At 40.8% G+C, this 24,896-nt stretch overlaps 1 protein-coding gene across 5 annotated transcripts in view; it reads left to right on the top strand.

Moving 5' to 3' along the window:
- The window catches only part of fhit (fragile histidine triad diadenosine triphosphatase), a 1,046,244-nt gene that overhangs the window by 777,723 nt on the left and 243,625 nt on the right, over window positions 1–24,896 (top strand). For 4 of the 5 annotated variants that reach the window (XM_080186302.1, XM_080186303.1, XM_080186304.1 and 1 more), the window contains one exon: window positions 20,847–20,915. The exons of the other annotated variant lie outside the window; for it this stretch is intronic. In XM_080186302.1, coding sequence (XP_080042428.1) covers window positions 20,847–20,915 — 69 coding nt within the window. The remainder of the gene's footprint in view (window positions 1–20,846; window positions 20,916–24,896) is intronic. 5 annotated transcript variants of the gene reach the window in all.

The following is a 24,896-nucleotide window of genomic DNA, read 5'->3' as shown; positions in this document are numbered from 1 at the left end:
ATTACTTTATTTGGTCCTGGGAATACAGGGTCCGATATTTGCAGTGTGTGAGGGGGAATTGAGTTGTGTGAGTCAAACCCTGACAAGCGGGGAACAGAGGTCTTGTCACATTTAATGGCAGGACTTCATTATAGCCTTTTCTTTTGTTTCCCATCTGACAACTGGCCTAATTTACATATGGCGTCACTGATGAGCAGGACAGCCAGTGCCAGGAAACCACAGGTGGGAACTCTTGTGGAATAGTTCCAGAAGGGGGAAGAAGTGGGATATGGAACTGGTTGAGGGATGGTGGTTGTGGGCATTGGAGGTCATTCCAGGAGGGCGGGAATGATTAGGCCTTTGTGGGTGAAAGTAGAGAGGAGAGGGTTCGTTACAGGAGGGAGGAAGCAAAAGTGGTTTGGAAGGAGCGGGTGCAATGACAGAGACAGACCATCTTGGAGGGAGGGAGTGAGATCAGTGATGAGGAAGGAGGAAATAGTGAGAGAGTCAGACTTGATGACAAGGACCTCTTTCCTGAGAGATTGATGCCCAAGGGTGAGGGTGGGATGATGAAGAGCAAATGAGAGTCCAGGAATTTTGAGGGGGGGAGTATTGATTGACAGCGTTTGAGTGGATGGGAGGAGTTGCCATTGGGATGAAAGATCAGGCATTGCAGGAAAAGAGCAAGATGTTACAGCTGGAGGGGTAAACAGAAGTTGATGATTACGGCAGACAGAGGGTGACCATGATTGGTTAATGGCTTCTTTGAAATACGAGGAGGAGTTCACTTCCCTTGGCCCACGAGGAGCGTTGGAAAAAGCACTTGAGCAGAGAGCTCCCAACTCCTTTATACTGCTGGATTTCCAGAGACCTCCTGTTAAAGGACAACTATTAAATTTAAATCTGGCTCACAACTGCGCTGTAGAAGTCAAATTGAAATATGTTAATTAAGTGTCTCACCTCTGAAGGGTGGTACATGTACATGATATGTAAACGGCCACTGTCAAAGCAGTCAAATTCACTGTGGGTTTCAAACATTTTAACAGTTGACCCTCTCCTTCACCTTGTGTTGTGGAGATGGTGAATACTGTGATCAAGATTTCAAAATAGATAGCTTCTTCAGATTCCGAACCACTGAAGTACATGATTGATGTGTTTTTATAATTTACATTGCTGTTATTGGGATACTTTGGGGCTAATTTTAGAAGTGGTGTCTGGCATAAAGGAGATGGTAATATCCTGAAAATAGCATCTTGGTGGTGGCCATGACGCTGGTCCTGCTCATTATGGTTACCACATTTCTTCAAGGAGAAAAAGGGGTTGTAGGATGGCTCACCCTCCTCTGCTGACACTCCCTGTCTGGAATTGTGCATGGCCTTCCCCTGGAAGAAGAAAGGAAGGTCCCACTTTTCTATAGTGTTTAGACTATGTACTTTGCCATAGTGAATAGAATGCAGTGTGTGAAATGTGGAGAAATAAAGGTTGGATGAATGGTGAGCAGAATGGAAAGAAGTTGTAGTGAAGTGTGGTGCAGTGATTGTAGGACTGTGAAAAAAGTGGGATGGAATGTATAGTAACTAATGTGAGTTATTGGGTTTGAGATAGTGGAGATATGAGCTAGGCGTAACGGACCTTGATTCTGATCTTGATAATCCAGTTGAACTCTGAAGTTTTTAGCCATGTGGTTGAAGGTTTGCTCCTGGCATTGACCCTACAGGTGGTGGATTTCTAGCCTGGAGGACCCTGTATTCTCTAGTGGGTAAGGATGTGTCATTTAGGGTTCAATTTTACCACTGCATCGCACCTATTTTCGGGTGTAAAAATGTGGTAAAATCGGGTGTGAGGCCATTAACACGATCCGTGCCTACACAGATGGCCACTTTACTGAGGCCTGGGAATGGCCACGATCCAATTCACGCCCAAAATAGGCGATACGGTGATTTAAATGCATTTGCATGCATTTAAATTGAATTAATGAACTGCCTGCCCAACATTTCAGCATTTCCCCTTTACCACTGTGTTCGCCAATCTGGAATCGGGCTGAAATGGACATGCTGAATAAAAGTCTGTTTCGGGCACTCCAGTGTTTGAAGAGGGTTCAGAGCTTCCAACGGTTCTCTGAATCAGATCGGTGGTGGGGGGAGAGGGAGGCGGGTCAGATCATTCTCTGGTGAAGGGGAGGGGAGGAGGACAGATCATTGTCTGATGGAGGGGAGGGGAGAAAGGGCAGATTGTTTTTTGATGGAGGGGGAAGAGAGGAGGAGGCGGGTCAGATGTACCTCTGGGGGGAGGGGGAGGGGAGGGGAGGGAGGCCAGGTGGATCTCTGGTGGGGGGGCAGGAGGGGTTAGAGGGGGCCGTTGCCACTCTGTGGGCAATCGGTGGGGGGGATGGGGGGCAGGGAATTGCGATTGGTCTGGGTAATGGGGTTGGGTGGATAAGGGGGACAATGACGTCTGTAAAGACCATCGCTCCCGGGCCGCTTTCTTGGCTTTCTGCGACCCAGGACCAATCTGATATGGGCGTGCTTTTTCAGATTTTTTTCTAACTGCGCAAGCGCAGCTCAGAGCTCCGATCGTTTTGAGTGCACTAAGCCCTGCCCACAGCGCGATTCAGACCCGCAATTTTTTTTTTCAAGCTAAGTGCTAATGGGGGTGCCTGAAAGAGGATTTCCAAGTTGGATCTGGATTGCGCCCAGATTTAGCGTTAGAATTAAAATGGTAAAATCAGGTCCTGAGAGTCATACAGTACAGAAAGAGGCCCTTTGGCCTATTGTGCCTGCGCTGGCCATCAAGCATATCTACTCTAATCCCATTTTCCAGCACTTAGTCTTAGCTTTGTATGCTATGGTGTTCTAAGTACTCATCTAAGTGCTTCTTAAATATTGTGAGGGTTCCTGTCTTAACATCCTTTTAGGCACTGAGTTCCAAATTCCCATCACCCTCTGGGTGAAAACATCTTTCCTCAAACCCTCTCTAAATCTCCTGCACCTTCCCTTAAATCTATGCTCCTTGGTTATTGACCCTGCTACCAAGGGAAATGTTTCTTCCTATCTACTCTATTTCCCTCATAATTTTGTGCACCTCAATCAGGTCTCCCCCTCAGCCTTCTCTGTTCTAAGACAGCCCCAAACCTAATCAGTCTTTTCTCATACCTGAAATGCTCTAGCCCAGACAGCATTCTGGTGAATCCCGTCTGCGCTTCTCATGCCCATTGCCTTTGCCAGGACATCCAAGATAGTATTTAGGAAGCCTTGGTACTCTCTTAGCATGATACAGCCATTTCTTTGTTCAGGAATTTTCCTTCCTGTCTGTGACCAGCATTTTTAGTTTCCCTTTAAGAAATGCTGGCTGCCTGTAAATTGCATTAGAGTGACATGATATCAGAACCCCCAGCATGAATGCAGTTAGTGAAAAGCTTTGGTTGTGCTGGCTGCATCTGAGAGCGATAATGAGCAGGTAGCACAAATATTCCATGTTGTCTTGTACAATATGAACAGATGCATATATTGCACCTTTACTCAGGTGTATACATGCATGTTTTTGATCACAATCAGATATCGAGGCCAACAATCTTCAAATGTTGACACCTTTCTTCCTTTGTAAACAACAGCAAATATGTTGTTAATTACACAATTAGTTAAGTCCTCTTGTGTTTAAAACCACAAGGAAAGGAAACATTGATTTTAGATTGCACAATGTCTTCATTTACTATTGTTACGGTGACTGAAACATACATACAGCTATAAATACCTAGGGTTCAATTCCATCTGGGTCTGAAAGGATTAATTTAATATTAGATTTAGCTAAGGTTTCTCTTTTCTTATTATTGTCCTGTTCAAATAGATTAGTGCAAGTGTAATGAAGCACTCAGGCTAATCAGTGCAAGCTTTGAAGCTTTCTAGATTTTGTGGTCAATATGCCTCTGGAGATGAATAGTCAGTCGGACAGGGCTGCATAAAGAGCAGTAAATGGAAAACAAGTTTTTTAAATTTCACTTCGTAGGAATGATGCTTTGACAAAAATAGGAGTTTGATTGATCTAATGCACAATCTGAGTAAGATGTATCATCAATGACAGCTGTGCATTACCCTGATGCTTCTCCCTGTGTTCATTTTGAAATAAAATGGCCAAAATTTCCCCAAGGTTTGAAATTGATGGGTTGGAGGATTTTTGTAACAGTACTTTGAAAGTCAGAAATATTGCATAAAGAATAGCCATCAGCATTTTTTGTTTTTGAGCACAGTGGTAATTGGAAATGAAATCACTTTAGTTTTGATTTCTTCCAGCCTTTACAGCGATGTATGAAATAGATTTTTATTTGACCTTGTTTAAATATTCAATTAAACAGGAAACCATTGGCAATCAAGTAAACTTCAGTGTTAACTGTGGGTTTGCATATCATCTACCTTCAGTTTTCCCACCTCCCATTTAATGTTCAGAGCACTGTAAGGACTGCAAATTACAGACTGAGCAAAGTGAAAGTGAAAATTGCTGTCAAGGCCATCTCTACTTGTTATGCGGGAAGGCAGCTTTACAAAATACAAAAATAAAGTGTCTGTGTTTTGAACCAACAAAATTACTTCTGCCATCCCTGGAGCTGCCCTTTTATTAGTCAAGTCTCATTCTGTAAGCATCCCCTGTACAGATTTGGCTGAAATGAAAGAAACTTGCCCACTCATGCAAACCAAGGTCAAGATGTAATCAAGTTTGGGATAGGAATACAGCTCCACTGAATGGAAGTCAAGTGTTGTCTCATTAGAACTACTTCTAAGTATTTTCATCTGCCTTTGAAAAAGTTTCAAACAAAATATTATAACTTTAACATGAGGTTTTTTTTTAATTCACTGATCATAATGGTAAAATGTTCTTAAAGTTCAAGAATGCATTAGGTTTCCCTGATGGCTCAGCTGGAGGAGGTATTGTACAGCTGAGCTATACAGACCTGAACATTCTCATGCTTAATCTCCCAGTCTTTACTGAATTAGTTGCCATCAAGCAGGAAACTGGTGAGGCTATCATTACCAGCCTTGGCGCTCAAGCTCATTCTGTTCATGGACACAAACCAGGGAATTCTGCTCAGAGGTTTTTACATACGGACATCAGGAGAGGATACAATTAGGTTTACAACATTGCTCCATACTCCAGTAGATAGCTAACAATCACCATCAAAGCTCAGCCATTAAGAATGGTTCTTTAGAATGACTGATTAAAGATGACAGCGTGTGTGTGTGTGTGTTTGGCAGGGATGGTGGTGGGGTGGGGAGACAGAAACTTGGAGGGGATAAAGTCCAGCAGAAACATTCCCTGTTATAAATTGGTGGTTTTCATTTGGATTTCACCCAAATCTACAATATGGATTGTAGCATAACTGTCATTGGCAATCTGAATATTTATTTAACCAGATTGGACTACCTACTATGTGGATATTTCTGTGTCTGTGAAAATGGTTGCTTTGAGAACAAAACCTTTTGTGTTCACATTTCTACACAAATGTCTGCCTATATGGTAGTAGTCACTGCACTCCAAAGATAATTAATTGGTTTAATTAAACAAGCCACTTCAGTAGCTTTTTGAGATGTATTCACCTGATGGAGTGGAAGTGTAAGGTTTTCTTTTAAACTATTCATTATCATTATCAGTGAATTAAATTTAAGCAACAAGCTTGTATAACTCATTTTTGTTGTTATAAAATATATTATTTGTAGCTTTTTTACTTAACCCCTATATTAGCTGATAGCATTTTCATATAATTGGAAAAATATCTTATTTGGCAATGTCATTACTAGCTGAATATTGGCAAGACAGCACCTTCAAATTTGTTTTTTTCACACTTCTATTGCTTTATTTACTGCACTACCCATACACACTGTTTCATCACAGATTTCTAGGTTGCTAATCTGAAATACAATATTATAAACCAATGACTGATTAGCGCTGGGCAACAAAAGAGCCAGCATCCTGGTCTGCTCCAATCTCTTCATGAAAACTATTGACCCGCAGACATTAAAAAAACCTACTGTACTGAGGGTAGTTTGTCATGCTTACGTATGGAAGATTGTGCAGCAAATGTCATAATTGTATTATTGATCATGCATCCAACTATTAATTACTTTCTCTTCCTTGGCCAGCAATTTCCTGGAAATCTGCTCTGTAACACTGATGGTTCTATATTGCAAAGACATTTTCTCATGCAAAAATCTAAAGAAAATATGGCAAAAAGAAGTTTGGCCAGTTTTCACAACTTTCTGTATTTTTTCCCTAGACGTCTGCTGAAACTCTTCAAAGCTCATTAATGTCCAGCAGCTGTATTCAAAACAGTTCCCAGCATGAATTTCCTGCTTTTGGTGTAGTTTTTACATGGTACCCAGTGAGATGCTGAGGATGGGAGGTTGGCATAAGGAAGGTCTGCATATTGTGACAGATTGCTGTCACTGAATCATAGAGTGGTTACAGAACAGAGGGAGACCATTCAGCTCATCAATGTTCATGCCAGTTCTCTGTAAGAACAACTCACCTCATCCTCCGTCAATTTTTCCCCTTAGCCTTGCAAATATTTTTGGTTTAGGTAATTATCCAATTCTGTTTTCAAAGCTTAAATTGAATCAGCTCTGCCAGACTCTCAGGCAGAGCATTCCAGATCTTAGGCATTTGCTATTTGAAAGGGTTTCCTCAATTCAAGGTTGCTTCTTTTGCCAATCGCCTTAAATTAGTGTCCTCTGATTCTTGACCTTTCTGGTAATGGGAACTGTGGACAGGATTTTCCGGCTGTGTTCCCCCTGAAATCAGAAAATCCCACCCAAGGTCAACGGACCTCTCTATGGTCTGGCCCTCGTTCACTCTGGCACCTATGGTGGCAGGATAGTAAAATTCGCCCATGTCTCCGTTCTACTTTGTTCAGACCCCTAATGATATTTAAACCATTATCAAATCCTCTCTCAACCTTCTTTTCTCTAAAGAGAATTTATTCACAGAGCTGAATTTCCTCATCCTTGGAACCTTCCACATGATTTTTTTTCTGCATACTCTCTAATGCCTTCACATCCTAAAATGTGATGCCCAGAGTTGGAACAGAACACCACTTAAGGCTGAACGAAGATTTTATACATGTTCATTATGAATTCCTTGCTTTTGTGCTTTATTAATAAAACCAAGGATTCTGTGTGTTTTATTAATCTCTTTCTCAACCTGCCTTGCAGCCATTGACTTATGCACATTTGTCCTGAACCCTCTCCTCTTAAACGTTGCACACCCTCTAGAATTGTACCTTTCATCTTTAATTGCCTCTTCTCGATCTTCCTACCAAAATGAATCAATTCACATATCTCTGAACAAACTTCATCTGTCACTTGTCTATTCCACCAGCATGTCGATATCTCTTTGAAGTATCCTCCTCACAGTTCATAGTATTTCCAAGTTTGATGATCTGCAAATTTTGAAATTGTGTTCTGTACAGTATACCGAGGTCTAGGTTGCTAATCTGGATCAAATGAGCAGTGGTCCCAACACCGACCAATGGGGACCCCAAGTATGACAAACAACCATTCATCAGTGCATACTGTTTCAAGTCAATCAGCTAATTTTGTATCCATGCTGATCCTGCCACTTTTATTCCCTAATCAACTTTGCTGACAAGCCTGTTTATATGGCATTTTGTCCAGCATATTTGAAGTCCATGGGCTAGATCTCCCCAGAAATTGGCAAAGGTTGATAGCAGACAAGAAAAGCTGCATTGAAACCACCAACTGACAGCAATGACGGCTTCCTCCAACGTATTTTGTTTTGATTTATTATTGTCACATTTATTAGTACACAGTGAAAAGTATTGTTTCTTACGCATTACACAGTCAAAGTATACCATTCATTGAGAAGGAAAGCAGAGGGTGCAGAATGTGGTGTTACTGTCAGAGCTATGGTATAGAGAAACAACTTAAGATAAGTAGGTCCATTCAAAAGTCTGATGGCAGCAGCGAAGAAGTTGTTACTGAGTCGGCTGGTATGTGACCTCAGACTTTTGTATCTTTCTCTCAATGGAAGAGACTATGTCCGGGGTGGGTGGGGCCATTGATTATGCTGGCTGCTTTTCTGAGGCAGTGGAAAGTGTAAGCAAAGTAAATGGATGGGGGGATAGTTTGCGCGATGGACTGAGCTTCGTTCGTATGTAGTTTCTTGCCGTCTTGGACAGAGCAGGAGCTATACCAAGCTGCGATACAACCAGAAAGGATAGTCCCAGACTTGGGAAAAATAACAACAAGGGGAGGGGTTGCTGGAGTCCTTGACTTGCGGTTTCTAGTTTTGATTTTTTAAAAATTCTCGACAAGGTGGTGCCCAAGCTACATGTGTAGCAAAGCTATAACACCCACAGTAGGGCCTGGGAGAGAATAGGTGATATGTGGTGAGGTTTGAAGTGGTATCTACAGGTTTCACTTAAATAAAAGCAGTTAAGGTGGAGTTTCATTTCTGAGGCTCTGTGGGAATAACCTGTGTAGAAACTGTATCATGGTTCAATTGCAACAGGAACTCTCTGAACAATTATTAATTATCAATTCAATCTATCTGCATTTTCTAATTTCAAATTTAATCACTTTATTCACGAACTGAAACCTTTGCTGACTAATCCAAAACCTGTTCTGCAGGAAGTAAGGGTGAGATGCAGAATCACCTTGGTTTGGTCCTGCTGAGCATGCAACTGCTTCAAGAGGGGGTACCAGCACAACAGGAGGATGTTCGGCCAATCATGCCTGTGCCAGTTCTTTGAAAGCTTCTTTCCCACATTTTGGGTATGATGAAATTATCATAGGCTGATTACTGCCAATATTCTTGAGCTACGTTATTGTACTCGTGAATCAAAATTAATTTTTCCTTAAAGCAAAATAATTGAATCAAATCTGAAAGTGTATAATAACACTTTCAATTTCAATGTTCGTGTGCACCAATATTTTCTTTCTCGATGCTCTCAAAAGGCCATTTTTTCTGTGAAGTGTCTTGTGTAATATTTTGTCTGATTCAGACACGATACTGATGACAGCTTATTTGTTTTGAATCATCAAGCTTGGATCTTGAATTTATAATCATTTCACAAAAATGGTGACAAGGAATTCACACCCATAACCCGTCAAAATATTCCACCTGCTCCCTGTTAAAATAATTTTCTATTATTTCTCATGTACCATTGGGCACACGGCCAGCTCGTGATGATTTTATCTTTTCAGGGACCTTGCAGGCACATCTGTGATGGCAATTCTTAAATGACTTGCTGATGTCAGGCAGTAGCAGGGATTTAATCAACCTGGACAGGGCACTCTGTGGGAACTGTAAAGCAGCTCAAAGTGACATTATTTTCATTGGGATTTGATTGAGTTTATTATCAAAGCGAGGCAAGGAAGTCTCCAACTGGTTTATTATCTAACATTAGTGCCTTTTATTAACTTGTGAACAAAGTGCACTCATAAAGTAAACTAACCCTTTGCAAGAAAGTAGCAAAATAATGATAATTGTTTCCACCTTAGTATAGCTTTGGGACGAAAAGATTTCCACTTCTTAAGAACACCTTGTGCTGTTACAATTTTGCTGGCTGAAGAATAACTACATCTTTAATAAAATACATTTTCTTGAAGCAGTGCAGCAGTATAAATTCTGCATGTAATCGAAGGTCTTATGTGTTGAACCAGAAATCTGCATGAACATGTGGAGAGAGCCACAAAGTATTTGTAATTGTTGCTGTAAAAGATTTCTACCAATCTGAGTGATGGGTGCCTCTGAAATATGGTGTCCAAGTGTGGAATGTTATCATATTCCTTCCTGGCACAAGTCACATCCCTTTAGCAAGCAATGAGTGAAGGTTCTGTGCTTAGCTGTTTCCCTGGAGGTTTGTCTTGGTGCCCTAAGACTAACATGTCTAGAATGCAAGAGAGTGGCTGAGCGCATTGGATTCATTATATGCTGTTATATATGTCGGGTGACACATAAGAATTTAACTAATTAATTGGTTGTTTGCATTTCTGTCCGGTTGAGTCATTTGGTCTTTAATAGAAGATTTTCAAAAAAATGAAATCAACAAATGCTGGCATCTGAAATAAAAACACAATACTGGAAATACACAATAGGTCCATTAGCATCTGAACCAATTCTGATGAAAGATCCTTACCCAATATGTTAACCTGTCATTTCTCATTTAGGATGTTCAGACTGTGCATTTCCTGATTTCATTTTTTGTGCATACTTTCTCTCTGTGGTGTTTTCAATCCAGGATTCACCTTGGGGCTACTTAAATTTTGAACCTACCAAGTTTTGATTCAGAAAAATCTCTGTGGATGAAAATTTGATGGGATAGGGTGTGAATACATTTCAGTGTCAAGCTTTATTATTAAAAGTGAAATGGATCATGTAAGATGTCAGAATGCCCATCATTTCTGCCCCATACATTTTTATTAAGTTATTCTTGGGCAGTGGGCATTGCTGGCAAAGTCGGATTTTATTGCCCACTCCCCAAGATACAACTGCATAACTTGCTAGGTCACTCCTTCAAACAACCAAGAGTTAACCATTTAGAAGTGGGTCAGGAGTCACTTACTGGCCTTGCTGCATAAGGAAAGTGAGGTTTCTTCTTAAAAAATATTAAAGAACCTGTTGGGTTTTTATAATATTCTAACAGCTCCATCATCATTTTTACTGATAACATTTTTTATCTTCAGAAATCTAATCAAACAGTCTTGAATTCTCCAATTGCCACTGTAAAACTAAATGGACATACACTGTATTATTGTTCTAGTAGCATAACCATTATACAGCTTACCCCATATACATTGCCACTTGTGAAATGAATCACATATACACTGTAGAAGGAGGCCATTTGGCCCATCATGCCAATGCTTATGTTTTGCTAGAGCTTTCCAGTTAGTCTCGCTCCCTGCTCCTTTTCCAGAGCCCTGTAATTACTTTCATCTTGAAGCATTTATCCAATTCTCTCTTGAATCTGTTTCCACCACTGTTTTATACAGTTGCATTCTAGTTCATAACAACTCACATTGTAAAAAAAATGCTTCCTCATATAGCTTTTGGTCCTTCTGTCAATCAATTAGAAGCTATGTCCTCTTTATTGACCTTTCTGCCACTGGAAATAATGTCTCCTCATTTATTCAACTAAAACCATTCATGTTTTTAACTGCCTTTTTCAAATCTCCTCTTAACCTTCACTATTATCAGAAGAACAATCCCATCTTGTCCAATCTCACCACATAACTGAAATCTCTCATCTCTGGCACCACTCCAGTCCATTCCATTTCACCTGCACCCTTTCTGAGGCCTTGACTTTCTTCCCAAAGTAGCACGTAGGCTTGAACACAATGCTCCATCTAAGGTTCAATCAATATTTTACAAAGGTTCACACAATTTCCTTGTTTTTGTGCTCCTGTTCTGTCACCTCAGCTCAAGTGGCTGAACTGCCGAATCCCGCTCCTAGTTCTTGTGTTCAATGATTTATCTACATATGCTCCCAGGTCTGTGCTCCTAGGGGAATTCAGTTCATGTTCAGGTTGGTTCACAGACAGCAGCGTTACAATAGAGTGATTTAATTCTAACATGTTAATCGTGCCTAATATGAAACTATTGAACTGCCTGAATGGAAAGACATATCACTCCCTCAATGATCAAAATGTTTGTGACCAGTGACCAGAAATCTTGCTTATCCGACTTCCTCCAGTGTCTACTTTGCATGCTGTCAAGCATTGAGAAAGTATAGGGAATTTTTTTAGTAAGAAATCACTGAATTTGAACATTTGTGCCAAAATCTGGAAGAGAAAACATTGTACTTAGCTGCCATGTATCAACGAATTTGCTGTCATCTTACGTTTCATACAAAGATATGAAAATTACTTGTAAGAACAGACCGGATAGTCCATCAAGCCTCCCACACACTTGTGATGCCTGGAACATGATTTGAATATGCTAGAATTACAAATGGTTGAAAGACTAGCTGCTCTATCTTCAGACCACAATAGTCATAACATTTTGACTAAACAGGTAGCAGGATGGCACAGTGGTCAGCACTGCTGCTTCACAGCTACAGAGACCCAGGTTCAATTGACCCAGCCTAGGGTCAATGTCTGTGTGGAGCTTGCACATTCTCCCCGTGTCTGTGTGGGTTTCCTCTGGTCGCTTTGGTTTCCTCCCGCAGTCCAACGATGCATGGGGTTAGGTTTATTGGCCATGCTAAATTGTCCCTCAGTGTTAGGGGGATTAGCAGGGTAAATACTTGGAGTTACAGGGATTATATAGGACCTGAGTGGGATTGTTACTGGTGCAGGCTTGATGGGCTAAATGGCCTTCTTCTACACTATAACGATTCTCTTTTATCCCCCTCAACTCACCACAGTCTTCATTCATCCTGCGGTGATGTAATCTCCCGGAAGTGGTAAAAATAAAACAAAGGGAAAACCCCAGGCCAATAAAGGAAAAGAAATATGGCAAGTTCCTCACTGACCTTTCAGGCAATTGAAACCAGTCCAGGAGTCCCCATGGACTCACGTGTTACACATCATGACTAGACACTTCCTAATCTGCAGCAGCCATGCCATCTCCTGCTATGCCAATCAATATGACAATGAGCTTCACTTTGTGAATTCCAATGGAGTCAGCAATATACTTTGCCAGCAGCAGAAGTTGTACTCAACATGCACTCATGCTGAATGTATGGATGTCCCTGTGGTCTTTTAGCCCCCGCTTATTTATCTTATTGCCAAGTACAGGGCTCACTTAAAATATGTGATTTGTCATCTAAATATAAATGGATGTGCAATGGTAAAGTACTTTAATTTTCCCTGGTGGATAAATGATCATATTATCAAACAATAAAAGTACTTTGTTACATTGGTACCCAGAAACATTAACGTGTTATAGGAATAATATTGTTTTCAATGTTTGGAGTCAGCTCACTCCTAACACATTGACTGGCCTAATTGCAGTACAGAATGAATCTGGCAACGTGACTCAGTCTGCCACTATGAGTCACCTTAGTGGCAGGATCTCGGAAACCATGAGACCTATTTCCTGGCTGTTGTGCCAGAAAAACTTTCCAACATGGCAATAATGTTTTTTTTAAAGAAACAGTCCAGAATGAATCAAAAGATGTCAGTCACAAAAACAAAATACTGAAGGTGCTGGAAATCTGACAGAAATGTGGATTGCAAGAAGAGAGCAGTGCCAACATATATTAGAATCAAATTGCATTATGTTACATAGGAGCAGAATGCATGTTTGCTGCATTGTGCTACATGGGTACAGAATGCATGTTTGCACCCATGATGATTCACTTCAGAAGTGCCAATCTTAAATGTACTCAATTGACTTTCTGCTGTTTAAGGCCACTTAAGGCTTATTGTTCGAGATCATCTGATGGCAGACTGAGGAGCCTGTGCTCCAGGCAGCCTATGAGGCCCTGTCTTCAGTTGTAACTGTGGGTTAGGCTGTGGAGAGGGAATCTCCCTCCTCCACAAAGATGGCCTGGCTGCTGAGTAGTTTATATAGAGTTTAAGAAGTTGGAGAGGTTGGCTTAATCTTCAAATCACTTTTCAGAATTTGGGAGCATTATATTTGATTAAGGCACACACTCAGGATCTGTAGGAACAATTCTAATTAATAAAACATGTCATAGAGTCATACAGTGCAGAAAAGGCCCTTTGGTCCATTGCGTTTGCACCGGTAACTACCACTAAAGTCGAGCTAATTCCAGTTTCCAACACTTGTCCCAGATCCTCGAATGTTAGGATGTTTCAAGTGATCATCCAAATACTTTTTTAAAGGTTGTTAAGTTTCCAGCCTCATCAATCTCCCAAGACAGTGCATTCCAGATTCACCTTCTGAGTGAAATTTCTTTTCTCAAATTCCCTCAGAATGCCCTATTTTTCACTCTGAAACTACACCCCCTCATGATTGATGCATGAACCAAGAGGAATAGCTGCTTCTTACTCACCCTGTCCATACCCCTCATAATCTTATACACCTCAATCATGTCCCCCGCCCCTCAGCCCTTCTCTGCTCCAAAGAAAATAATCCAAGCCTATCCAGTCTCTCCTTATAGCTCACATGCTCCATGCCAGGCAACATCTTGGTGAATCTCCTCTGTACCCCTTCTAGTGCACTCATATCACTCACATACTGAGGTGATGAAATTGCACACAGTATTGCAGCTGTGGCCTAACCACTGTTCTGTACAGTTCCAACATAATTTCCTTGCTGTTGTTCTCTATGCTATGACTGGTAAAAACAAGTGTCCCGTAAGCCTTCATGACTACCATATTAATCTGCTCTGCATAAGTACCCCAAGATCAATGTGTTCCATTAAGCTTCCTAGTGCCCTGCCATTCATTAAATACTCCCTTGTCTTGTTACTTCTTCCAAAGTGCATCTCCTTGGACTTATCAGGGTTAAATATCACGTACCACTGCTCTGTCCACCTGATCAATCCAGCTATATCTTCCTGTAACCTATGACCATCTTCTTCACTATTAGCCACCCTGCTAATCTTGCTGTCATCTGCAAACTTACTGATCATCACCTCCCCTGCCCCCATTTTCATCTATTTCATTTATGTATACAGCAAATGATAAGGGGCCCAGCTCTGAAGCTTGTGGTATGCCACTTGATACAAACCTCTAACCGCTCAAACAGCCTTCTACCACCACCCTTTGTGCCTCTTACTAAGTCAGTTTTTGATCCATGTCACCAAGTTCCCCTGAATTCCATGTGCTTCAACCTTCTCAATCAGTCTCCCATGTGGTACCTTGTCAAAGGCTTTACTAAAATCCATATAAACCACATCAACTGCACTTTTCTCATCCACACACAGTCACATTTTTGAAAAATTCTATCAAATTTGTTAAGCATGTTGATGCACTTCTGGTCAGAATAAGTGTGTGCGCCATCTACATAAGACTCATAGGCACTTATTTCATGGCTGTGAAGGGGTACAGCATGAACCAATTTCTAGTCCTCTATTTCACCTCCCTACTTGAACAACTGTATTAAATACTTGCACACAACAAATTGCGTCCTCCAGAGCTGATAGCACTAATGATGAGAATTGGTGTTAATGCTGTGATTAGGCAAATGCCTTTAACTAATGATAAGTTATTTTGGGGGCCATAAATCACCTCATGAATAAGCGCTCCGATTTGTTGCATCGCAGTGGGCCTAAAATATTGCCAATCTATTAAAGTGAGCACAGATTGAAGTAAGCTGATTACTTGGGAGAGACCAATCACTGTTAATTTACTTCACATCTACTTGTCAGGTACTTGAGGTATCTATAAATTGCATTGCAACAGGGGAAAAGCAGAGAATTAGAAGCTGTAAATGTGAAATAAATTTTATGAATATTTGAATAATCAGGAAAATGCTCAAACTTTCCACAGGTCCTTGTTAGGGAATCATGCAAATGGAAGTATGAAACTGAAATTGGGTTTCATGAGTTTTGAGCTTTATTAACTCTTGTGGTTTTTGCAAGACAAGTCTCTATGAATATTTTTGAACTCATACTTCAGTAAAATATTTCTCATATCTCATTCATCCAAATGATCCCACTTATTACTTTTGCTTTCTTTTAGTGAAAACTAACAGGAGTGGAGCAAACGATCACAAATGTGATTTTTTTTTCAACATGTATTCAGCTGTTTCCTCTTCCCTACCATTTGGAATGATTAAACAGTTGGATTAATTGCATAAACAGGCAATACAGCTAAATCTAATCTGTCCCCATCAACAGAGGAGCACTGCTAGAAAGGATCACTGGATAATGATCAGATACAGGAACTCTGACTGATCTTCCTTTCCACTACCCTGGATTTTGTACTTAATAGTAGAACTATAGCTGCTACTTCTCAGGTACATTTGGCTAATGTGTCACAGATGGGAGATCAACTTGAATCTTCCTAATCTGACTAAATCTTCACAGCTAGTGGAGAGCATTCAGTGTCATTGTTGAATTTTCAATGTGCACCTCGCTATTCATAAATAAAGTGAAATGCCTGGAATAACACAATTGGATTGGAATTCCAGGGCCATTTGATACACAAATACTGATTAATACACAGGCATACATTGGTGTCTACTCTGCCAATCAACTCTGGAGGATTTAGGTAGTTTGAAGAAGTAGCAGTAGTGAATTCTAGAACAGAAGTCAGCAGGAGCCTTGTGGTAGTGGCAGAGAAGCAAAAACCTGAAAGGCCAACTAATGTGACTCCTTGGCTGAAGAGCATTAAGCTTAGATCTCATGAACCCTGCAATTAAACAAAGGCTATTACTTGAAAAATAATATTTCATGCATGAGAGTGAGGCAAAGTACATTGCAATGACTGTTGTGGTGGATTCCAGTTGAGTACAGGCACATTTCTGGTTTTCAGCCTATGGACTATGGGAGTTTCTCTAATAAATGCTCAGGCTATTATTATGGAATAATTAGTCTCCAACAGATTTATCTGTCTGGAACAGGCAGGTGGGCACAAGATGGATTAAAAACAGCTGATGTTGGGAGTGAGGTGGGAGTTCCGGAATTGGGTCCCACCCGACATTTTTAAATGGAATCGACCTAACTCCACATAAACCCAGACCTAAGTTTCGAAGGAGACATGTTTCCAATCTGCTAGCTTGTTTAAAGAGCCCGAGTACTAATTATGTACTAATTGCTGCTGTCAGCAAAGCATTGACCTGAATGATCCTGTGTTACTGATCACTGAATATATGAACACTGATAATTTGACTTGTTTTATTATTGTCACATGTATTCGTATACAATGAGAAGTATTGTTTCATGCGCGCTACAGCGACAAAGCATACCGTACATAGGGAAGGAAAGAATGTAGTGTTACAATCATAGCTAGGGCATAGTGAAAGATCAACTTAATGCAAGGTAGGTCCATTCAAAAGTCTGATGACAAGAAGAAAGAAGCTGTTTTTGAGTCGGTTGGTATGTGACCTCAGACTTTTGCATCTTTTTCCCGAGGGAAGAAGGTGGAACATAGTATGTCTGGGATGAGTAGAGTGTTTGATCATGCCAACTGCTTTTCTGGGCAGCGAGAAGTGTAGACAGTGTCAATGAATGGGAGGTTGATTTGTGTGATGGACTAGGCTTCATTCACAATCCTTTGTAGTTTCTTGCAGTCTTGGACAGAGCAGGAGCCATATCAAGCAGTGATACAACCAGAAAGAACGCTTTCTACGCTGCATCTGCAAAGCTTGGTGAGCGCTGTAGCAGACATGTCAAATTTCCTTAGTCTCCTGAGAAAATGGGGGCGTTGGTGGGCTTTCTTAACTATAGGTGGAACACCTTTTGATCTTGGCATTATGTGTCGAAATTCTGATGACCATATGGACTGAGGAATGTCTTAGAAGAATTTTGTGATGTGGTTTGTGACGAAGCAGAATCCTCTGTTTCTGCTGCCAGTTTCCAGACAAAAGATGGCAAAGCTGTTTATCCTGGTGAGCAACTTTACTTCGGGGATATTTTGATGTTTTTGTGCACTGCTGATTAGCCAGTAATGTGTGTCCCCTGTTACAGCCTAAAATGAGCCTGAGGCATAAATGTTTGTGGCAACAACAACCTTTGTTGTCACTGTTATGGACATTGCCTGCAAATATAATGGCATACCTATGCCACAGCTTCGAGGTGAAGTGCTACCCTCTTAGGTGTTCCACAGACGTCCATGTGCCTGTTTCTGGATGTATATGTATGACAGGATTGATAGCAAGTGAACTAATCTGCCATTCTCCTCCAAGGAAAACTGCAAATAAGAAGAATGATTGTACACAATAACAACAACTCATATTTGTATAGCATCTCTTTCACACAAGGCGCTTTGCAGGAGCAGAATGAGACAAAATTTTTGATGGTGATGTTAGGGCAAATGACCAGAAGCTTGGTCAGAGACATAGATTTTAAAGTACATTGTGAAGGTGGAAAGCGAGGTAGAAAGCATGAGGAAGGGAAATCCAGAACTTAGGGCCTGGGCAGCTGACGACTCAACCGCCATTGATAGAGTGATTAAAATCAGGGATGTGTAAGAGGCCAGAATTGGAGCAGTGCAGAAACCCTTTTGTTATTAAGGTTACAGAGGTGTGGAAGGACATGACCTTGGAGATGTCTGCAAACGAGGATGAGTATTTTCAGACTGCGGCATTGGTTATTCAAGACCCAATGCAGGCCAGTGAGCATAGGGGTGAACAAAGCTTTTTGCAAAATTAAGCATGGGCAACAGAGTTTTAGATGATTTCAAATTTGTGGAATTTGCTTTTGATTATCTGAAATTCTGCAAACAGAAACAGCAAAAATATCCACCAATCAGACGACTACACTTGATGCCAAAAGAATTAATGTCATTACGGCTCAGAATACTTCTGGCTCTCGACATCAATTTTTAAAATTCATTTATGGGATGCAGGATCGCTGGCTAGACCAGCACTTATTGCTCATCCTTAATTGTCCTTGAGAAGGTAGAGGGGAGCTGCCTTCTTGACCTGCTGCAGTCCCAGAAGTATAGGTACCCATAGTGCTGTTAGGGAGGAAGTTCTAGGATTTTGACTGAGTAACAGTGAAGTAACAATGATATATTTCAGAATAAGGACGGTGAGTGACTTGGAAGAGTACCTCCAGGTGGTGGTGTTCCCAGGTAGCTGCCGCTCTTGTCCTTCTAGATAGAACTGGTCATGGGTTTGGAAGGTGCTGCCTGAGGTACCTTGGTGAGTAGATGATACACATAGATACCATTGTTCGTCAGTGGTGGAAGGATTGAATGTTGTGGAAGGGGTAACAATCAAATAGCTGCTTTGTCCTGGATGGTGTGGAGCTTGTTGAGTGATATTGGAGCTGTACTCATCCAAGTAAGTGGAGAGTATTCCATTACACTCCTGACTTGTGCCTTGTAGATGGTGGAAAGACGTTGGGGAGCCATGAGGTGAATTACTAGCCATTTGTGTTGCATGAACGTTACTTGCCAGGTCTTGCTGCATTTGAACATGGACTGTGTCAGAATCTGAGGAGTCATTAATGATACTGACCATTGTGCAGTCATCAGTGAACACTGCCCTTCTGACCTTATGATAGAAGGAAGGCCATTGATGAAGCAGCTGAAAGTGATTGGGCTGAGGACACTGGATTGATTACCTTGGGTTATCAGCATATTCATAAAAATTCATGATCTAGCATACCAAATCATTTGAATGTAATTTGTCTTGTTAAAATAACCTCGTACACAGATTATGGAAAACAATTGTAGGTATTTTCAGCACTATGTGTTTAGCTAGGGGATCTGGAATTTTTGACAGTTTCCTTGTCTTCACTTATTAATTTTTTATTGGTGCAGTCAGTTTGCCAATTGGAAAATCTATCCTTAAATTTATTTCTTCTTTCTCCTGCAGATTTATTTTCATCATTGACTTTTTGGGTATTTGTGTAGTTTGAATATGGGGGAGGGTACCATTTCTTCTGTCCACTAATCCTCCACTTAATTAATGTGCTAAGATGTAGGGTGGAATTCTCCCAAGCAATACCCAGGCAGTACCCTGGCATAACCCTCTTTCACCCCCTTCCCCCTGGGCGCTGCACTCATCTCCGAGCTCCTCTGGGAGTACAAATGCCAAGTGCACACTTATGCTTCATGGCATTGTGACATCAGGCCACCCTGGATGGATATTTTGATGTATGGGGATGACTTCCATGTATGGGCCTGATAATTAAATGTTCTATGAGGTTCCTAATATTCAACATCGGGAAACGGGGCCTCTCACTAACAAGGGGAGGGGGCAATTGTTTCCTTTTATGTCAGTGTGAAACATGACTTCTTGCTCCTGATGCAAACAGAAGTGGAAAATTCCTGCCTTTGTGTTTGTCCAATTGAGATAAGCAGTGTTGAAATCATTCTTAATTGATGACCACGCTGGCAGGCATAAGATGAGCACTGTATGTACTTGGCTAACCTTCAGACTCTCTACTTATTTATTTAAATTGAAACAGAAATTTGGACATATTTGCCAAAATCTTGGTCCCATTCATGTTGAAGGGGTGTTGAGGAAGATGAACCCTCGCTTCGGGTTTCCCATGATGATGGGTGCATTCACCAGGAAACTCTGTTGACAAAAGCGGGACCTATCACCAGCAAACTCGTGCCTCCCACCACTACAAAACACACAGCAGAGTGGGAGAAAAATCCCAACCACTGATTTTTTTTTACTGTTCTTTGTGAAATGACCAAAGTGCATTTCACCAGCAAATTGAATCAATTTATCATTGTGATAAAACATAGAGAAGTGATACAAAGGAACACATGTGTATGTTATTCCTTGAGTTCCTGAACATTGTAGAATTGCCATTCAGTTTAATTACTTTGCTCCATTTGTATTGCATTTCCCCATTGACAAAATCAGCTTTTCCTGGCTCTGAAAGGGATTGTTCACAAAATAGCTACTACTCCTTGACAACAAAATCCAGACCTTGGTGCTTTTAAGTCATTGTCAACAGTTCTTCTTTTCACTGGCAAGGAATCAGCCATGTTTGCTCACCTTGTCAACTGCAATGTAAAATGGATAACACAATTCCTCTCGGAAGAATTGATATAACCTTTGGTAATTTATACAGACTAAGAAAGGTTTTGAATAAATCCTCCTGCCGTCTATTTCCACCACCTTTTCAGCTGTCATTATCTTATAAGTGGTATCAAACATATTTAAAAGCTGAAAATTCAATCTCCGAAAGCAAATTTGCCTTTTATTAACACCAGAATTTAGAAACATTTATCTGTGACCTTCTGTATTTATTCTGTGAAATGCTTTGCCTTGACAATGTGAATCAAATGATGATTTTCGTTTTCTCTCTTCCCCTCCAGCATGTGCATGTTCACATTCTTCCAAGAAAGAAAGGAGACTTTTCAAGAAATGATGATGTCTATTTGGAGGTATTTTTTAAAAATAAATCTTGACATGCTTGAAAAGCTGTTCAGTTATAACAAAGGCATATGGTGAGTTACTGGCCCCAAAGTGCCAGACCAGGAGCCGAATAGCCATATTAGCTCATTAAAACTTGAGGTCCAGCTTCCTGTGCAGGCCACCCATAGTTTGCCAGCGGCATGGTCATCATTCACTACCATGTGGAAAGGCCTTGCCTGCCTTTCCTGCAGCCTTCAGGAAAAGCTCTTGGCTATTGGACTAAAAAAGGGGGCTGCCAGCAGTTATGGTAACCCCCTACCTTAATCCCTGAATCCTCTGTTGCATGGGTTCCCCCTCAAAATGGCAGGTCTGTCTACTGGGCCCCGGCAGAAGATTCTAGTGTCTTTCTCCCGTGCATCACGATGATGGCAGCCTTTTTGTTATCTTTACTACCTCAGCGGCAACTGGGGGTTTTACTGAGACTTCTGAACTACTGATTGGGTGGGCAGCATGGAGCACCTGCTCGCTGTCTTTAATTGGACAGTTCACCAGGCGGTGGCCACTACAAAGGCTGCCCACCAGAAGGATTGTTGCAGTGGTCTTGCTGTGTGCCTGTGCAGGTTTTGGACGCGCACATGGTCCTCATTATCAGGTCTTACCGCCTTCCAAGAAAATCCTGGTCATGTAGTTTTGATTCTAGCGATTACACTTTGCAGCCTAACTCAAAGTTTTTGAAAGAGCGCACAATTTATTTTCCGCAAGTAATGAAGGAGAACGTCCAATGAATCATATTACAAATCTCAGACCCACTCCTTAATCCAGGATTGTATAATGAATAAAGTCTGCTGGATAAATTCATTGTTTCCTACCTTTTACACAAGTAATAATTATAGTTCATTCCAGGTATTATACACTTTTTGCATGAGGAATTCCTAGCTGAATGAATCGTACCAATTCCACTCATCGAATTGTTGATTGATATATGATTGAATGTAAACATCTGTTTCAGACTTGTAATGTTTTCAAACTGTCTTACATTTAATATTTAACTTGGTAAATACTGCCACTCGACTGTCAGATGTTATCTTTATCAGGAGGTTATTCAGAAGTCAAGTCACTTTTGTGCGGTACATGTTCTTGTGAAATGTTATTTTGAGCAGTAGCGTCTCCTCATCTATATCATGGAACTGCCGTTGAAGTTGGGACCTGTCACTAAGAGCAATCTGCAATATTAAATGAATATTGCAGTGAATGATTCCAACATTTTTAAAGTAGTTGCTTTTTTCAAGGTTGTTTGAAATGTTAGTTCGGGCATTGTTTTCATTTAAATGTAAAGCATTTCTTGGCAAACAGATTGAGGTAGACCTTGACTTTGTGTGAAATAGGTGTGAGCAAGTCATCAGCTCATTTTACATCTCTCCCACTTTTTTTTATTTCCAAAGAGGTCAGTGGAACTAAAACTCGTGGGAGAGGTAATATGAGCTGCTGATTTGCTATTACCCGTATTACACCTTTACAAAAAGTCAAGACCTGTCCCGTTGCATGTTGACCATTATTTTGCTGTAATTTAGAATCAGATTGGCATTAAAACAACAATAACTTCTCCAAATAGCTTTTTTCTGGAATATTTCAAGTCTTGGTGCATCTGGGATTGGCTTGAAAATTGATGGACCAAGTATTTCCGATTATCCTTTCACCTTTCGCTGCTTCGTTTAAACTGGGCTAAATCATCCTTCGCGTTGTCCCGTTGCATGTTGACCATAATTTTGCTGTAATTTAGAACCAGATTGGCATTAAAACAACAATAACTTCTCCAAATAGCTTTTTTCTGGAACATTTCAAGTCTTGGTGCACCTGGGATTGGCTTGGAAATTGAGGGACCAAGTATTTCCGATTATCCTTTCACCTTTCCCTGGTTAGTTTAAACTGGGCTAAAACATCCATAATGAAAACATTCCTACAGCTGACGATTTTTAAGGTTTGAGACTGATTAGTTTATCAGGTAAAGCATTGCTACCTATCATGCTGCGATGCACAAAGACAGAACGGCACGGGAGTTTGATATGGACGATTGTGGGGATGCATTTAGGAAGTCTAATAAGGAAGGATAGTTGAGTATAAATGGCACAATTAGGTAAAGTGTAGATGAGGAAACAGATCTTGGTATCCACACGCACAAATAGATAAAAATGGCAAGAAAAATTGATAAGCTGTTTTAAAAGTAACAAATATAGTTGTATTGCTGGGTTTATACATGGAGGATTGGGGTAGTATAGTGGCATAATGGCCTTAGAGCTCCAAAGATCTGGGTTCAATTCTGGCCCCGGGTCACCTTCTGTGCAGAGTTTGCTTTTTCTCCCCGTGTCTGTGTGAGTTTCTTCCGGTTGCTCCTGTTTCCTGCCACAGTCCTAAGATGTGCAGTTAGGTTGATTGACCATGCTAAATTGCCCTTTAGTGTCAGGGGGATTAGCAAGATAAATACATGTGGTTATGTGGATAGAGTCTGGGTGGGACTGTTGATGGTGTAGGCTAGATGGGCCGAATGGCCTCCTTCTGCACTGTAGGGATTCTGAGATTCTAATATAAGGATAAAGAGATCACGATGGAACTTGAGAACTACTGGTAAAGTAAATCGTTAGCTGCAGTATGGTGGATACCATACTTTAGGAAAGATGTAAAAGCCTTAGAAGGGGTACAGTGGAGGATGCAGTGACAGGTTTACTAGGATTTTGAGGAACTTCCTTTCAGCAGCAGAGAAAATGAAAAGGTGATCGAATAAAGGTTTTCAAAATGATGAGAAGTTTTCATAGAGCAAATCAGGGAAAAAAAACTATTCCCTTTAGAAAGTGAATCAATAACTAAATAGCATGGATTCAAACTCATTGGAAAATAACCTTGGGGGGAGATGCAAAGTAATTTCTTTGATTCAGAAAGTTATCAGGAGCTGAAGCCGTCTACCTGAAAAGGTGGTAGACACTGACTCATAAATCATTTTCAAAGGGAGTTAAGCAGTTCCTTGAGTATTAGAAGCCACAGGCTTAGAGACAAGAAACAGGGATGTTGGACTAGCAAGGGATGAGCAAGATTGCGCTTTCAAAGAAGTAGCCCAGCTATAACAGGCTGTATGGCCTGGTTCTGTGATGTGAGTTTGTGTGATTTTGTGATTCTAATGTGGAGTCACTGACCTACGGTTCCCTTTACTGCCAGTTTTTGATCTCTCTATTCTTTAAGCAAGGCACTTTGGTTGTGCTAGGCAGCTCAGCGTTATCTCTGAGTGGCTGTTTGGAGAGCAATATCTGGAAATGCTTTAAGGGAAATGATGGTGCAGTGGTTGTGTCACTAGACTGGTAACCAGAGGCTGGGCTGAAGCTCTGATGACACAGGCTCAAATCCCACTATGGCTGTAGGAATTTAAATTCAATTTAAAAAAAAATCTGACATCAAAAGCCAGTCTCAGTAATGGTGAACATGAAACTATAAATTTGTCATAAAATTAGTCTGGTTCACTAATGTCCTACAGGGAAGGAAATCTGTCATCATTACCTGGTCTGGCCTACATGTGACTCCAGACCAACAGCTGCTCTCTTAATTGCCACAGACAATTAGGGATGGGCAACAAATGGTGAACTTGCCAAAATTCATGAAAGAATAAAGAAAAATAAAGGCTGTTTTAATTCTCAGGCAAGGTTTGCTCAGAGGTGAGAAAGGTAGAAGCCAATATTTAAAATCTGATGATCTACATTTGATACTGTCTTGCTGATGTTCGAAAGTTGGGGTCACCCCTTAAAACATATTTGAGGAGAATTACTTCTTCTGGTGATCCTATGTCTTTAGAGTTCTTGGTTAAGATTAGATCAGCTATGATCTTATTGAATGGCAGAACAAGCTCAAGCAACCAAGTGAGCTACTCCTGATATATATGTTCATTTGAAATGTCTCCCTCAAAACATGGTGGAAGTAGAGTCTTTGAATATTGTTAAGGCAGAGATCGATAGATCTTTGATAAACAA

The sequence above is a fragment of the Carcharhinus amblyrhynchos genome, chromosome 3, assembly GCF_965287045.1.
Source record: "Carcharhinus amblyrhynchos chromosome 3, sCarAmb.v2.hapA, whole genome shotgun sequence".
NCBI classification, from domain to species: domain Eukaryota; kingdom Metazoa; phylum Chordata; class Chondrichthyes; order Carcharhiniformes; family Carcharhinidae; genus Carcharhinus; species Carcharhinus amblyrhynchos.
Note: the sequence above shows the minus strand (reverse complement) of the source record. Positions and strands in the feature narration are given on the sequence as shown.